The sequence below is a fragment of the Penicillium angulare genome, assembly GCF_028827245.1.
Source record: "Penicillium angulare strain IBT 27051 chromosome Unknown utg000011l_segment0_segment0, whole genome shotgun sequence".
Taxonomy (NCBI): domain Eukaryota; kingdom Fungi; phylum Ascomycota; class Eurotiomycetes; order Eurotiales; family Aspergillaceae; genus Penicillium; species Penicillium angulare.
The window spans coordinates 1,217,505-1,234,264 of NW_026623170.1; the positions used below are offsets into that span (position 1 = coordinate 1,217,505).

The window sequence follows — 16,760 nt, forward strand, 5'->3', positions numbered from 1 at the left end:
ACGAAATATTGTCTTTCAAACGGAAGCGTTGGGGAAAAGAAATTCAAAAAAAAGCCTCAAGAATAATGGCTATTCCCTCTGAGGAATGGCTACGCTTCATGTGACAAGCGAAATGCTCAGGCATCTTGACTGCGCCCCAAGTCTTGGCTGTCTTGGCAGGGACCCGAGATCCACACCACCCGGGGTCTGTATGAACTCCGCTATGTTTTAGTGATGTTGCATTGAGATAATTCATGCGGCATGCCTGAGGTCGCAATTGAGCCTGCAAAGTTCATGATCAACAAATTCAATTCAATCAACCGGTCGCTATTGTAAGCTAAATCATTGCTACTTTTATACTGTTCTGCATCAATATTCCAGGATCTTAGAGATATCTAAGATTCATAGTCAAAATACAGATACCAGATTGGCGATATTGCCACTGAGAGATATGGTCAACGTACAAAAATTGTGAGACCCTGCACAGTGCCTTCCTCCGGTACATCAACCCTAGCTGCGGGGCATGAAGGCATCCTTCCCGCAGGCCACGGCCCATATGCAGCATGCAACGGGATCGGAGATGGCCCCTGGTCGTTCGTGGATCTCGGCCGGCGACCCTGTCCGTTCATACGTGAGACCGTTGGTGTTGTGCAGACCAACGGCACGGAGCATGGGAGATACTAATTATTAGTTAGTGTCATGTATTATAATCTCCATGGAAACTGGCCGTTGGAAGGTCAGCGATTAGTTCTTGTATCAACCGAATGCTAAGTCTACATTGCGGAGCATCTTACATCTTCTTCTATCTTTACATCCTCTTTCTTGCTACCAGCTTCATATTCAACCTGGTCACCGTCTGTGCCCTTAAAAAATGCCCCTGTATGGTATTTGGAACATCCTATGGCCCGGGATCCTAACTAATAGCCATACTACCTCCGCGTCCTATTCAATGTTGATCGCAAAAACATGCAATTTGAGGACACTATGTCTATTACCCCACTATAATTCGACACCTTACACATCCACCCCCATATTGTACTTCCAGAGATATATTATATAGTCACAATGCTTCTCAAACGGCTTCTATTTCCTCATTGTGTTTAATACTACCACTGGCAGCAAGAGTCCTTGCCTTGTCCAATCACCCAAGAACCCTTAATGACTCTTCCTCGCCGATAACCTCACAGATAGTCCTATTCTCTATTCTAACACGGTTTGCAATGATATTGACTTAATACCATAGCCCCAAACCGCGGAGGACTGGCATTTGAATGGCCTTAGTGTTACGAGCTGGTCCTGCTGTATAGTGAGTAGGTATAGTCCTTCGGTCTATACGTACCTCAAGTATATTCTGCAGTTGTACTATTATCTTAAAGCTTTATATAGGCTTAGACTTATAAGAGTACTTACAAAGATTGTATAGAAGAAGAGCTCTCAATAGTTTATCGGAGACTGTTACGGCATACATGCATGTTCATATTCAAGCATTACCGTGTATATACATATTGATATTCCAAAGGAAAGATCAATGAATGACGTATATTGATATTAGAACGGGCACATGACTTACCGAGGGTTCTAGCCTCGGACCTCTCACGTGAAGTATATAAACCCTGGTTGGTATAAAATATATGAATGCTTAGAAGTATTAGACTTCTAAGGATTAGCTTCTATATAACTTTTATAAAGGAACTTAATGTAATATTACTATTCTTTATCTATTTAATCCTTTAACGTTAATCTTAATAATTCTAATCCTTCCATCTTAGGTTATCTAATAAAGATATTAAATATATACTAAACTATATCTATAGTCTTCTCTAAATATTCTATCTCTAACTTAGTAAGTCTAACTTAGAAGATAGTATCTTATAATAATAATATTGAAAATAAAGAGAGAGAAATAAATATCTATATCTAAAGATTAAAGAAACTTAAGATAGACTATAAAATATCTTATTATTTTCTATCTTAAACTATTAATATCTATTTTAATAGTATTAAGATCTTAGGGTGCGAACGGGTATATATTACTAAGTTAGGGGAAATAATAGTTAATATATATACACCGGTAAATAAACATAACAAACAGATATATCTGATTATATACGATTAGATAACTGTAGATAGATAGTAACAGATATAGACATAGATATTGCCATATATAAACAAACGTAACAGATCGTAACATATAAAATATACAGGGAGAATTAGGTAAATTTATCTCACTTTTGTGATTTAGTTTCTTTCTTAATTAGATCCTTTTTTAGTTTATAACTAACTTCTTTATAAGTAGTATAGAAGTATTTCTTTAGATTAGTATAGTTTTTAGTCCTTACTACTATATCTATATCCTTTTTATAAGCTATTAGGATTTCTATTTATTTATATAGGATCGGTCACGGGCTTCCTTAATCCCCTTAGGTATAACTTAGATATAATTTATAGCTACTCTATAGATAAATCTATATATAATAGCTTTAAGCCCTAGTAATATAAAAAATATATAAATAATAGCTACAATTCTTATTCTATAAGAATCAGTCTATATATCAACTATTCTATTTAATCTCTACCATCCGATATCCTTGCCTAGTCATAGGTCTCTAGCCTAATAACTTAGTAACCATTATATTATACTTAAGAAAGTTGAATTAAAATATAATTAGAGCAATAGTAAAGGTAAAATTAGTTATAAACTATATTACTAAAAGTAGTAATCTAAGTATAATAATAAGATTAAATATAAAGAACTAAATATATAATAGTAATAACTATTTTTATATATTCTAGTCCTCTATATACTTCTATAGTAACTCCAAGAGGGTAGATCCTAGAGTTACTATAACTTACTATATACTCCTAGAGTAGATTAGGAGTAAATAGTTATATAATTTAGGAATACCCAATTTATCTAAGAGAATAATCATTATTTATCCTAAGGAGGCCATTCTTAGTAGTCTCCGTACCGTTTTGTCTTTATATAGAGTATATACTATAACAGTTCGTAGGAGGCTATTTATAGCTCCTTTTCCAAAGTATTTTCTAGTCCTAGTACTTAGGGATCCTTAGATATTAGATCCCGCACGTAACTTCATAGCTCTATATTAAACGTAGAACTAATTAGCTTTTGTAAGTCCAAAGTTAGATTTAGCCCCTGTGGGTCCGTAACAACTCTTTAGGCTATACTAATTTTCCTCTAAATGATTTCTAAGTTTACCCTAAACTAATATTAAACCAGCTGTTAGCGCTTCTGTTACTACTAAGTATAAATATTCTTTCTTAGCTGTCAGATATATTCTAGGAGCCACATTTCCTCTGTTTACTGCGCAAATGTACCAGAATCTAGGAGTTCATTAGGCAGGCAGTGTATTTTCCTTCCTATTGCTCCTTCTCCTACCGATTCCTTGGATTCCTTTCAAATATGGGCCCATCTTACGAGGCAAAAAATGTTGGTGACACTAAGATATTTAAAACTGAGTAATAGTATTGACCAGCCACCCATTTACTAACACAGTGCCTCAGCGATCATCGCAAATTCGTTGAGTAGCAGGCAAGGCTCTGTAATATTTTATAAAGGATATGAAGTATGATCTCTTCACCTCCTGTTGACGCATTTTGACACAGCTGGACTTTTGCTCTTTTGATGTGAGAACCCCATAATTTGCGTCTTCTCCAGAGCTTTTTGAGTACCTAAACCAACATATCATTTTCCAATATCTCATGCTACCCGTAGCGGTAAAAATCACCGCTCAGTTCGACATTAGGTCAAAAGCTCCTTTGTGGAATCAGCTTATTGTCGGTATTTGGAAAATTCATTTATCGCCCGACAATGTTTGGGCCTGCCTTAGATGACTGCCAAACGGCTATCATATATTCTGCCCACCTCATACGAGGGCCCAGTAATTTTGGTAAAAAATTACGTGGGGCCGGTTAGGTACCGAATGTTGTGTTCTATACTGTGGCCGTGAACGATTGAACACACGGGCCTTCGAAAATCAAATGCCGACTGCCACACTGACACGGGGAAAGAGGACCCCGAGCTTTAGTCCACCAATAATTCTTGTTGGCTTTTTTGTTTGTTCAAAATCGCCTTAAATTAATTACCTCCTGCAATAAATTACTCTTCTGTTTAAAGTCAAGCATTTCAGCCAGCAACTTCTAGTCAAAACCACCTCATCCACTACCAAATCTCGCACAATTCACCATGCAGAAGAACATCTCTTTTTGTATCCTTATGTTGGCACTATCAACGACGGCATCAACCACGACATCAACCACGGCAACGAGCTGTGCACCGGGGGGTTACATGACCGCCCTAGCCAACTTCGACCTTCAACTTCCCATCGCATCATCTAGTGGAGATACGGCTGAACAGATTGCTGCCACAAAGGTAGCAGGCTGCAGCGGCTACCAAAATGCAGACTGGTTCTACTGGAATACGGCCAGTTCTTACCTCGTTATGAACGCGCCTCCAACCAGCACACCATGTGCGAAAACCTCAGGCAGCAAGCACTGCCGCACTGAGCTTCGAGAGGCTGTGCCTTCTAGCTGGAGCCCTTCGGGCACCAACACGATGAATGTCAAGCTCAAGGTGGCGCAGGCCGATGATGGAGACTATGGCACCGTTATTGGCCAGGTCTTCTCAGCGAGCTTTTCCAAGCCTATCATCGAGCTTTACTATAATCCGATCGGCGTTATCACTGTTGGCCTGGAGACAACGGCATCGGGAGGAAGCGAAAACTTCACCCAGGTTGGCACAATTCCGGAGAATACGGTCTTTACCTATGAGCTGAACTACTCGGACGACGAGCTCACAGTCTCGATCAATGGTGGAGAGGCTACTAATTTTGCCGTTACGCAATTGGGTACTCCGGATGCCTACTTCAAAGTTGGTGACTATAATCAGGGAACTGACGTTGCTAGTGAAGTTGATATATATAGCATCGATGTTGTGCACTCTTGATTTATGGCGAAGAGAAGTGGGGAGGCAGAGACAGACCAAAGAATGAATCAAATACACCACTCGCATCTTTCACCTCAGTATTCTTGTAATACCTTTAAAATATATCGGATTATTCGCTATATCAGCAACTTCCTAGGATTCTAGTTAGTGCGAAACCAGAGTCCGCTCACATCCCTTTCAAGTTGAACGTAGCTCTTTCCCATCATGTAATCTCTTGACTATATGTTACAACTGAACAGACAAATCTGGATTTTAATTTCTCTGATCTCACAATTTTGAGTAGTTTTCTTAAATTTACCTCTTGTCAAAAGTCCGAACATTACTAGATTGCGTCTTGAAAAAATTTGAGATAACTGATTCAACATTTATATGTGTGGACATCAGTGTATACCTTGCCCATTACCCATTTTGAATAAGAGCCTTGAAAGTTTCAAATAAAAAGAACATGGGAAAGTAAAAACAGATGAACGCAGGAAAACAATCAAGAAGAGACATTTGGCTTCTTTTAGAATGAAATATTACGAAATTGAGAGATGTTTCACAGACTATGCATGTTATGGTATAGGCATAGAGGACTGAGAATGATAGGAACAGCATAAAATAGTGAAATGGAATGAATTTGAGTGTCAAGGAAGACCAGAGAGGCGTTTTCCAATGGAAAAACGCAATAAGAATACAACTAGTCCAGAGATCTTAGAATGTCCAAGGCAATCTCGACAGGGATATGGTCCTGTGCCATTATCTTGCGAAGATCTGCAACCGTCGGTGGCTGGGGGTGCTGACTCCAGTGCTTCCCAAACAGCTCACAATCCGGGCCAGCCAGGATAGCTGAAGAAAAAGTGCACGTACTGCCAGCGACCACTTCACCCAATAGCTGAGGCACTAGCGTTCGGGGAAACATCACATTCGTATTTCCATGAGGCGAAGTGACCTTTCCGCGTCTTGGTGGCGTTGACACATCTCTGATGCCACTAAAGTCACCCAAGTCGCCATCAACACAGGCCGAGGACTCAGATTCGGTCAATTGGTCAGCTTGAAAATCCGACTTGGGAATAGCAAATCCCCCTTCTATCGTCCAGAGGCGGCGAGGACTGGTAATTTGGTGAACTCGCATATGCCATAGCGGGTGTGGGATAAGCCAGGTCTCAACAGTGACATCAGGCCAAGGATGCCATCGAGAAAAGAGAATGTTTCCACAAATCTTCACATCTTCACAGCTTTCTCGTACACGAAAGTGTATTCTGTCATCGCTGAGCGCAAGCATGCTATCAAAGGCGCCAGCCAAGAAGCCCCTCGAATCACTTTCGATACTGAAGCCATATCGTGATGAGTAGGCAAATTTGTTGTATTTTTCAGGCACATCTCTCATTTGAAGAGATGAACCAGGTCCAGAAACCAACATGACAGAGTGGCGTGGCTGATGACAGAAAACCATTCCTGGGATAGGAAATGGGACGACAGACTCACGCTTAGGCATGGACAATTCCGCTGATGCCCAGAAAGGATGCGTTTCTGGTAGACACAGAGGAGCGAAGACTTTCATTGCCCACCAAGGTGAGCCAGTGGAGCTGTACCGCTCGGTGATAAGTTGGTTTGGGTAGGCGTACCCCAATGTTAAGAGACCATCGCCAAGTCGTGATATGCGTTGCGAGGCCCACCATCGTAGGTGTCGCAGATACAAACCTTTCATGACCCCCCAAGGCAAAGCTTCTTCATTTGCCAGAGCCAAAGCACCCCAAAAAGCAGCGATTGCATGACGATAGATCAGGCTGCGGCCGTAAGGAATACACGCTCCGTCCTCAGCAAACCAATGTTGAAAGTTGTGGGCGAATTCGCTCGCCCGTTGACGGAATCGCTGAGCACGAGCAGTATCTTGTGGCTTATAAATGGCGTAAACTAAGCCGTAGAAATGCATAGCAAAGGCGTTGTAGTAGTCGATTCGTCTCAGGTCTCCAGCGTTGCCCCCATCGCGATACCAGCCATTCGCCATGTAAAGACGCTCCAAGTCCTGCAGATACTCTTCTGTCCCTTGCCAGTCCACATTCACGCCTACTCGTTCTAGGCCAAGGTCCACGAGAACTCGGAAGAACTTGTGATTGTTGTTTCCATGCTTTGAGTTTCGGCTTTCCAACAGCCAAGTCGCGACCCGGGTCTTAGTTTCAGCGTCCAACGGGTCCCATAGATGCTCTGATGCCAGCAAAAGCCCATATCCCAGGGCTGCAGCTTCTACATGGCGCTGATCCATGTCTGTGACGCGACCCCAGTATTCTGGGTGTGTTGGGTCTGTCCCGTTTTTCAGACCACTGCGATAAACATCCCAGTGGGGAAAGGAAGTACCCCCAGCAGCCATGGGCGCAATTCCAAAAAGGGGCCTAGCAAATCCTTCCAGATCGCAAGCTGCGCGATCCCATGTAGACCCAGAAGCATCAAGTTGGACGCGTGCTTTCCCGGGTGAAAAGAATGGCACTAAAGGCTCGAAGAGATTCTCACATGCCACAACCACATCGTCTCTGGAACGGAAAGGGTTATAGGCCAACGGGTTCATCTTTGATTGTGGCATCAGGGAGCAATCCAACATGATGAAGCAATGCTGGTCGTGGAGTTCTACTATTGCTAGTAGTTCTCGGGAAGGAAAAGATGCCAAAATATAATTTGAAGAAAGTATTGAAAAGGGATTTTGGCTTGATGAAAATTAAAAAAAATGTAGGGTCGACTACGTAGTTCGGTTGAGAACTGCGATTTGAATGGTTCTTCCTACCAACCTCTAGATCGATTTTCGGCAATCGGGAGAAATGGCCAGAAGCCGGTATGAGGGGTAAACGTGAGCTCCGGAATGCGCAAAAAGCCACGGGCGCGACTAATCCGACTCCGGGCAATACCCCGGACTCTTGATGGATTTCCCGTGCAGTACATCTACCCCGTGGGGTAGACCATTGGAGCTTAAATTCAAGTATCATGACCGGCGAACGAGGCACACGTCCTCGCAAAAAATATTTGCATTGTCATACCGAAGCCTACATCGAATACTATGCTTTCCTCTGTCACTTTTGCGCCCAATAGTGAACAAGGCATCGCTTTGCGGGATGTTTTACCACCACGAGACAAGCCATGGTGGCGATATTCGTCCATGTTATCATTGAATCTGCTCCTCCTGGGATGTGTGGTCGCCGACATGACCAACGGCTATGATGGAACCATGTTGAACGGACTGCAAATTATTCCTGCTTGGCAAACCTTTTTCAACAAACCCACGGGATCCGCATTAGGGCTGATCACCAACGGGACCCGGATCGGCGGAGTTGGTGCTTTATTCGTGGTCAACCCTCTCATCGAACGACTCGGAAGACGCCGACCTATCGCCATTGGATCTGCTTTTATGTTGCTCGGTATTGCCTTGCAAACGGCAGCTACGAACTTGCCGATGTTCATCATTGGACGAGTGATCATCGGATTTGGTAATACTATCCAGCAGTGCTGCTGCCCGATTCTCCTCTCTGAACTGGCCCATCCCTCCCAGCGAGCTCAAATTACCGGAATTATGAACGCATCCGGCTCGCTCGGTCAGGTGTTGGCGGCTTGGATTACCTTTGGAACCGCTAAGATGGTTGCTACATCCTGGAGCTGGCGTCTTCCCAGTCTTTTGCAGGCCTTGACGTCTATCTTCCAGTTTGTGATGGCTTTCGTTATGCCAGAATCACCCAGATGGCTGGTTTATAACAATCGAAATGAAGAAGCTCGTCAGATTCTGGCCAAATACCACGCCGATGGAGATAATGAGTCACCGTTGTTGCATTTCGAGATGATGGAAATTGAGAGTACACTTGAGCAGGAGAAGCTGCAATGTACTACCTCCTGGTTCGAGTGGTTCCGAACTCCCGCCAACCGCCATCGCTTTTTCGTAATCATTTCTTTAGGATTCATGATTCAATGGTGTGGGAATGCGATCATCTCGTACTATCTTCACCTCATGTTGATTTCCATGGGAATTACCAACACAGATACCCAGCTGGTTGTCAATGGCTGTGTGACAATCAATGGCCTCGTCTGGGGAGTGCTTTTTTCCACCCTCATCGACCGCCTCGGTCGCCGGTTCCTGTTCCTCGGTGGCATGGCCGGCATGTTCGTTGCCTTCACTTTGCTCACTGTCTTCACGGGAGTGAATGAATCTCATGGCTTCTCCATGACTGGGCTCAGCGCTGGTGCACTTTCCATGATTTTCATCTTTAACTTTTTCTACAAAATGGCATCCCCAACCCAAGATCCATACTTCATGGAAATCAGCCCGTATCATCTGCGCTCCCAGACATCTGTGATCAAGGCGTTTGGTGACACGGGAGCAAACTTGTTCAGTGGGTTTGTGAATCCAATTGCGCTGGATGCCATTGGATGGCGCTACTATATCGTGTGGTGTTGTGTGCTGATCGGTAATTTCACCACCATTTACTTCTTCTTCCCCGAGACCAAGGGTTTGTCTTTGGAAGAAGTTACTCAGATGCTCGATGGAAAAGCCACGTTGAAGGAACAGGCTTTGAATGAGGGCGACGAATCAAGCTTAAAGCAGCCTGTTGTGGAGCTCGAGGAACATGTTTGAATGGAATATCAAGGATCTGGACTGCCGTGGCTAACACGGCAGGGGAGAACAATGATTTTGTCGCTATGGAAATGAGTCAAATTTCGTTATTGCAGTGAAGGCAACATTCAATCTCATGTCAAACAATATGAAGACCTTAATGAAGCCGACTCGCCGTAGATTGAAAGGCGCGGCTTGATGATAATGATGATGATAATAATAATGAATTCTATACCCTAATGCTACCTATATAATAACGCGGTGGTAATATAGGTCGGGCCCCAGTGGCACTAGAGAATTCCCTAACGCCTAGACAATTTCAATCCCATAAGGAGTGGACAGTGCAGTACTTTAAAGCGGCTAGCACTAAGGCAAGCCCAGTGCTTTAAAGCGACCAGGGCACCACTTTCTGTTTCATTTGCGCATCCAGGGGCGCATTATTTTTATTACATGACGACTGAGACCCAAGGTCTATTTTTTATTCACGCAATACGGTAATAGTTACCCGCTACTCATCCATCAACAGCACGAGAACTCTATTCCTAGTGGCCTTCTAGTCTCGCTAAGTAGGGTATAGATGCCTAGGGAACTTTATTATGAGCAGGGGACTAGGAACCCCTCCCGACCAACCTCGGTAGATAAATTCCACTATAGGGGCCGCCATCCAGTTCCTAGTCTTATTAACTAAGACTAGGGCTTTCTTTTAGTAGGTGCCTATAAGTAGAATTGGCGCCGGTAACGGGATTGAAACCTGTGTCTCCTAGATTTTAAGATAGGCCCCTAACTACCTCGTCCTACTAGGATATTACTAGGTAGTGCTCTACCGCTATACTACTATGCCGGTGCTAGGCGTGGCTTATAGGCCTGTTTTTCTCTCTTTTTACTACTATACGCCCTAGTCGATATAACGTTTCTAAAAGCTTACGGTTGCCTAATTTAGAAGCTAGTTTCCTCGAAATTATAGATATTACGGGCTAGGATATCCTAGATATATCGCTCTAAAACGTTATACTAATGCCGAATTAGACTCATATCTTCCCCGTAGAAAGCCTTTTATAATCGACTAATAATTGCTTTCCATACATAAGGTCTTCTAGAAGGCGTTTAGTGAAGCGGTACGCCTAGTTTAGACCGACGCGACGGACCGCGTTAGGCGGCGTGTTAGGCGGGGGGTTTCGTCTTAATATGTTGTTTATATAGCTCTCAATAAGCTTAGGGGTGGGTGCTATATATCGACTATCTAGTAGTCTGATCTGGGTGAGGAAGGCTTTTTCTTGGGCGTTTTCAAGTGCTTTATTAGGTCCTAGGCGCGAATTGCGCGAATTGCGACCGTGGTAACGCGCCCGTAACCGCGTATAGGGTACGCCGAACTACCTAGCTAACGCGGCAATTTTAGGGGGTATTTCGTGTTTCACGCTTTTAAGCGCCTATAAGATACGTACTTCAATCTTTTCATAATAATCGGTCATGTTGGGTTAAATATGGGATGAATAAGAATAAAAGTTATGTTGGACTGAAAATTTACGTTGGACTGGGTGGGCCGTGCCACAATTACTAAACATCAGGGAGCGGGTAATGCTCATAACGCTAGGCTTAAATAGTATTGCCGACAGAGTACTACGAAATGAACGTTTGACCTGTCAGATGCCCGACGCTGCTTAAAATTGCTGGGAGCAATAGCCGAAATACGCCGCCAAGCACGATACCTATATTACTCCGGCGAACTTCCCCACTCACTGTTTCTGTCCAAAGCATCCATATTATACCCGAATACGCTAGATCTGCTATGTCCGACGAATACGAGGATCTTGCGCCTTCTGGCCAAGAAAACGCTGCATGTCAGTCTTGCCGTAAACGCAAGTTGAAATGTTCTCGCGAAATTCCCACGTGTTCACAATGTCAACGACTTTGTAAGTTTCATCCCTCTGCAATATAGCCTGTACCTGATGGATTTTCTCAGCCTGCCAATGCATATATGACCATAAAAAACAAAAGACAGGCGTCAAAAGTGGGGCGATTGAGAATTTAAATAGACGAATCGGTCCGTTATTCAATGAATAGTCATTACCTGTCAACAACAGTGGGCTTATAGCATGAACAGAAGCCTTGGAGCAACAACTTGTATCTACACCTCAACCACCAACGGAGCAAAGGAATGCATCCCAAAACAGAGAGGGGTGTCTTTATCATGCAGCGCTCCTCGTTGCAGACTCGATTGGCAGAATGCAGACAGGTGGTGGGGACTTTCCTCGTGGGGGCACGAACCTCATCAGTTGTACCGAACACTTAGCTTCCAACAAGCGCCGTTCAGCCTCAAGGTTGGAGACTGAACCACTGCCAAAACGGCAGATGACGATCTCCTACCCTGTCTCTTCACTAGCGGAGTCACTTTTCAGCCCTACGTTTTTGGAAATCATATCGAAATCCTATTTCTCCAAAATACACGCATGGATTCCGTGTGTGCATCAATCCAGGTTTGAGGGCCGGCTGAAAGACCCTACTGAAAGCCCTAAACTTCGAGCCTTGGTCAATGCTATGGTCTCATCCACAGTGAAATATCTCTCTGCTAGTGAGCTTGGGATGAAGCCAGATGAGCTTTCGGATTTAGAGACGAGAGCACGAACCATGGCAGTCCAGCACGCTATGGAATCTCTTTCAGTAGAGAATCTGCAGGCGCTGATTATTCTCACATTTGATCAAGTAGGCTTCATGACGAATACATATGATGAGCAAGGCTGATTATTTTGGCAATAGATTGGAAATGGGCAGCTTTCAAAGTCTTGGCCGATAATTGGATCATGTACTCGCACGGTGGAGTATCTTCAGCTCAACGTCGAGTCGGATGAGATTTCTAATCAGGCGCTTTTCAAACCACTCATGGTTCTAGATCACCCCAATGGCTGGGCAGAATCTGAAGAGCGTCGTCGGGTATTTTGGAATGTTTTTTTACTCGACAGGTAAGCCACAAGAGCCCAGGATATTCAAGCTTAGTATGCTGACCTCTCCAAGGTTTTGTGCACTTTCGACAAGGTACACTATTTCTTGACATTGGAGTGAACCAATAACTGACTGTATTTCTTAGATGGAGTACAAGTCTGACCTCAAGCAATGTGTGCCGCCGGCTACCCTCCGATGGAAACATTTGGGCAAAAGGAGAGAAAGCCACAACTCCGCATTTTGGTGTCTGGGATCGATCTGTCGCCAACATTGACAACTCTATTGCACATATTCCAATTCAACGTTCTGATCCGGCACAATCTACTCCGAAAGGAAACGTGCAAGTGGGAATTGACCCGGCAAACGTAGGGGCATTTGCCTATCGTATTGAGGCAACCGAATCTCTCTTCCAGGTCTGCTCGTTTTTCCTGCAACAATCTGTGAACTTTCGCAGTCGGGAGGAAGTGGGGAATTGGTTGACCAGGTTCAAAGAGTTGGATCTCCGCTTGGTGCAGTAAGTGCAGGGAAACTACTGTTACGAATATCTGACTAATTTGCGCACAGCTGGAAAACCTTTTTGCCTCCAAAATGGAAAGATTCAAACGTCTCTGTAGATGGAAGTACAGTGAAAATGGATCCTAATCTCACAGTTGCCCACTTGACTCACAACACATCGATGATACTCCTGCACCAATACGTGGCGTACCCACCTCCGAATTTAAATCAGATGGTGAAGCTGCCTAGTTCTTGCAGTGCTGAAACTTGTGAACTTGCTGCGATTGAGTCCGCATCAATTGTGGAAAAGTATCTCAAGTACACTCCCTCAAAAGTTGTCCCGGGGCAACTAGGATTCTGCGTTTTTGTTGCCGCTAGAACCTTACTAGGTAAGCCTTGCGTCTAGATTTTGTGAATTATAGCTAATACTTTGAAGTTCACTGGAGGGTATACGGCGACAGTCTTGCTTCTGAGTTTGATTTATTACTTCAGAGCTTGCAGTTGATGTCAAGGGGCTGGCAAGGAGAGCGATATGCTTCACATAATCCCCCAACAGACTTGTGGCACAACTATTACTCTCTCCTACTTTCCATGAAGGCGAGATTTGAGGAGGATGCGTCTTTTCTTCCACATATCTTGCTTAATCAGGACATGTATAACATCCCGGATTTGATTTTGCTACAAGGCCGGTGTGAAATGATCCGGAATACGAACCCGGTCGAGGCCGCCAGTGCACATCTTGTACAAGACCCCGATCAACTGAACTATTTCGATCCTCAAGCTGGCCATGAGCCATCCGACAAACGCACGGAATGCATTGATCTTGCAGAGGACAACTCTCCAAGCTTCCGATACGACGAAGCCTTTGGCGACTGCTTTGATGATGAACTGGCAGCCATGACTAGCTCTCTCCTTCAAAAACAGTTTCTGGAGTTAGATCGTGTTATTACGCTGGAAGGGACGGATTTCACTTCAGATAAATTTGTTCAATAGATATTATTGATTCTGAGCTCAGTCATCGTCATTGTGATACCTATGCTTCTTGCGATGTCTTTTCTCATAATTTCAATTTCTAAGATATAAATGTATTTGTGATCTTTGATTGTTATATCTGTCGCGCGCCTTCTACCAAAAGCGAAATCATGCCCTTCACCAGATGTATATGCAATATTATCACAATACTCCAATTCGCATTAGGCTGTTTCCAAATTCCAGGAAGTAGTAATCAGCGTAGACCAGTCCATGGTCGCCGTAAACCATAAGAGCATGCTCATTCTTGTTCGCAGTGGCATTCATGAGAATAGAGTCCCATCCTGTCCCCTGTGCGACGATCTTGCCGCTACCGTTGACGTGAAGAGTTGCTGATTGGGGAGACAAGGAATGAGCAGCTACATCTTCTGCAATTCGAAGGGCCATTTGGAGAAAAATAGACTCGCCTCCCAACGCCCGATGTAACAAAAGGAATCCATTTGCAGCGATCATGGCAGCCGATGTGTCTCGCGCGGGAACATTTCCATCTTCGAAGGGGGCATCAAAATCCCACAATGGAACATATGGGTGACTGTGCGACCCTTCTAGCAAGCGCCGGATGAAATATGTCGAGAGCTGAGTGGCCGCTTCCAAGAAAATGCGATCTTTGGTCCACCAGTAGGTTTGAGCGAAGCCTAGAATTGCCCATGCCTGTCCCCTGGATAAATTCAAATGCGGTTAGTCATACTTTAGGAATCGAAAAGCAAATCACAATGATTGGAGAATGATACCTGCTCCATGTTGAGTTATCAGAATAGCCCTGATGAGTCTGGTTGTGCTTCATTTTCCCGGTTTTCGGGTCCAGATTGCACACATGGAATGTCGAAAAGTCACCTCGCACAATTGTACGAAGTACCGTATGGGCATGGGTTGTCGCGATGTTGATCAGCTTTTGGTTCCCAGAATGATAGCCCGCGTAGAAGAGAAGGTTCATGTCTGCCCATTATCAGCCAATGTTCATCTTCGCAGATGAGTGTACGGGATTGAATATACATACTGCACATGCTGTCAATGATGACCAAAAAGTTGTTTTCATTGTCTTCGACCCAATGTCGGTGGCTCTTCATGCGGTCCCAGCTTCGGATAGCCCCGACACGAGCATCAAACCGCGAAGCCAGGCTATTGGCGGCAGTGACGATTCCCTCGAGGCTGGCCTTGTTGCCCGTAAGCTCCCAGTCCATCTGAAGACTTGGCATTATTATGAACCCCATGTCGTGAGTATCCTTGCGAGATGCCATTTGTCGCAGTGGCTCAGACCACTGACGACAAAGCGATAGCAGCTGGTCATGGAACTGGTTCCGGTCCACTTGCACAGGTAGTGGGAGGGATCGGGGGTACTTCACACTTCTCTCGAGAAGTGTGTACAATGAGCCAGGAAAGAAGCCACACGTCCAGAATTTACTTTCCCTCAGCTTGTAATGTCCCGCGTCCTCGCCTGTCGTGGGTACCCACTCCGGGTAACGATCAGGTAGATGCTGTGCCGCAACCACCCCGGGTAAGCCAGTGATCGGAAGCGGAGTTAAAATGGGAAGCGTGAAGGAAGATAACTCACAACAAGATATCGTGATGCAACATCCCAGATCTTAGAGACGCAGTCTTCTGTGTAAAGTCCGGCAAAGCTAAAAGCTACTTGCGTTTGGCTAGCGGGACTGTTGCAAGCCGGCGAATGCTCATTCGAATTGGATTTTAACACAGATGAGGGTTTCAAGGGAGTTTCAGGCAATTTGGACTTGCAGACTGCGGGGAGGGGCGTTGATTCGACCATTTTTAATTGAAACTTTGAGAAGTGACGTCCAAAAGAGCCAGAAGTGAAGCTGGGCTCACAAAAAAGCTAAAAATATGCTTTGGTCAGCGATAGATCAGTTTAAATACATAAATCAGTCACGGAGGGCAGAGAATGCCCGTCCGAGAGGATCGTCGCATGGCGTAGTTGACGGCTATCGAACTCGGATGGCGGAAGAAGCCCCGGCCGCTGTTTCCCCGGCCATCATCACCTGCAGCCACACATTATGTAAGGGCGAAACAACTCGCCTGAGGTTGAATTTCTCAGGTGCTCACACATATGATAGAAGGGCCGACTTACCGACAACTAGCCTCCGAATTTACGATCCTCGGTCGGATGTTTACATGAAACTATCGTTCCCCTGTACGAGGGAGATTTTTTGGGTATACCCGCCCCCTAGTCGGGCCCTCACCAGCGAGAGCGGTGAGCCATAGTCTAATCATTTCATAGTCTAACCAGGACTGCTAGAATTAAATCAGGACTAGCATGCAGACTTTTCTCAGTAGTAGCCTTTTAGGTAAAGAGTTCCAACTCCCCCTTTCAAACCCCATAATTCAACGATGCAGACCCGTGGGTACCGAATTGATTACCTTGCCTTGAATGATGGACCTGAAGACTGGATATCCTGCCAGGACGGGCCAGTCCCATCATCCCCACCATTTGACCATAGCCAATCAGCAATTGGTACCAGTATCGAGATCGCTAAGCTCAACTAGGGCTGTTGACGATATTAACCGATATACCGATATTGACGATACGATATCGACATAGGATACGATATCGGCTGCTTTGGAATTTGACGATATCACCACTCACAATATCGTTATATCGTATCGGCATTGGCACATTTTTCCTCTAGAATTATCTAGAGAGCGAACGGGCTTTCGTCGAATAGCAGTTTTATTTGATAATTTATGAATATAAAACCGGAATATCCTTATGGCATAATTTAACCAAATCCCTTAGTCGCTACCACTTATACCCATTGCGAATCAACATTA

The 16,760-nt window shown here is 44.4% G+C and overlaps 6 protein-coding genes across 6 annotated transcripts; 4 read left to right on the forward strand and 2 right to left on the reverse strand.

Annotated features, from left to right (window-relative positions):
• Positions 1 to 240: 240 nt before the first annotated feature.
• On the forward strand, positions 241 to 663 carry N7478_012614 (uncharacterized protein; the record flags this gene model as incomplete). The annotated part of the gene is made up of 2 exons (XM_056928828.1): positions 241 to 311; positions 399 to 663. 2 exons carry the CDS (start codon positions 241 to 243, stop codon positions 661 to 663), a joined length of 336 nt encoding a protein of 111 aa, XP_056773386.1.
• Positions 664 to 4,186: 3,523 nt separating this feature from the next.
• N7478_012615 (polysaccharide lyase family 7 protein) lies at positions 4,187 to 4,945 on the forward strand (the record flags this gene model as incomplete). Its single annotated transcript, XM_056928829.1, has 1 exon — positions 4,187 to 4,945. The coding sequence occupies one exon, from the start codon at positions 4,187 to 4,189 to the stop codon at positions 4,943 to 4,945; it is 759 nt and encodes a 252-aa protein (XP_056773387.1).
• A 679-nt stretch (positions 4,946 to 5,624) lies between these two features.
• N7478_012616 (DUF2264 domain-containing protein) lies at positions 5,625 to 7,490 on the reverse strand (the record flags this gene model as incomplete). The annotated part of the gene is made up of 1 exon (XM_056928830.1): positions 5,625 to 7,490. One exon carries the CDS (start codon positions 7,488 to 7,490, stop codon positions 5,625 to 5,627), a length of 1,866 nt encoding a protein of 621 aa, XP_056773388.1.
• A 483-nt stretch (positions 7,491 to 7,973) lies between these two features.
• N7478_012617 (uncharacterized protein) lies at positions 7,974 to 9,536 on the forward strand (the record flags this gene model as incomplete). The annotated part of the gene is made up of 1 exon (XM_056928831.1): positions 7,974 to 9,536. The coding sequence occupies one exon, from the start codon at positions 7,974 to 7,976 to the stop codon at positions 9,534 to 9,536; it is 1,563 nt and encodes a 520-aa protein (XP_056773389.1).
• Positions 9,537 to 11,738: 2,202 nt separating this feature from the next.
• N7478_012618 (fungal specific transcription factor domain-containing protein) lies at positions 11,739 to 13,940 on the forward strand (the record flags this gene model as incomplete). Its single annotated transcript, XM_056928832.1, has 6 exons — positions 11,739 to 12,215; positions 12,270 to 12,472; positions 12,525 to 12,545; positions 12,598 to 12,966; positions 13,017 to 13,336; positions 13,384 to 13,940. The coding sequence occupies 6 exons, from the start codon at positions 11,739 to 11,741 to the stop codon at positions 13,938 to 13,940; spliced, it is 1,947 nt and encodes a 648-aa protein (XP_056773390.1).
• A 180-nt stretch (positions 13,941 to 14,120) lies between these two features.
• Positions 14,121 to 15,214, reverse strand: N7478_012619 (Glycoside hydrolase family 88 protein; the record flags this gene model as incomplete). The annotated part of the gene is made up of 3 exons (XM_056928833.1): positions 14,121 to 14,634; positions 14,708 to 14,912; positions 14,974 to 15,214. The coding sequence occupies 3 exons, from the start codon at positions 15,212 to 15,214 to the stop codon at positions 14,121 to 14,123; spliced, it is 960 nt and encodes a 319-aa protein (XP_056773391.1).
• Between the last annotated feature and the right edge of the window lie 1,546 nt (positions 15,215 to 16,760).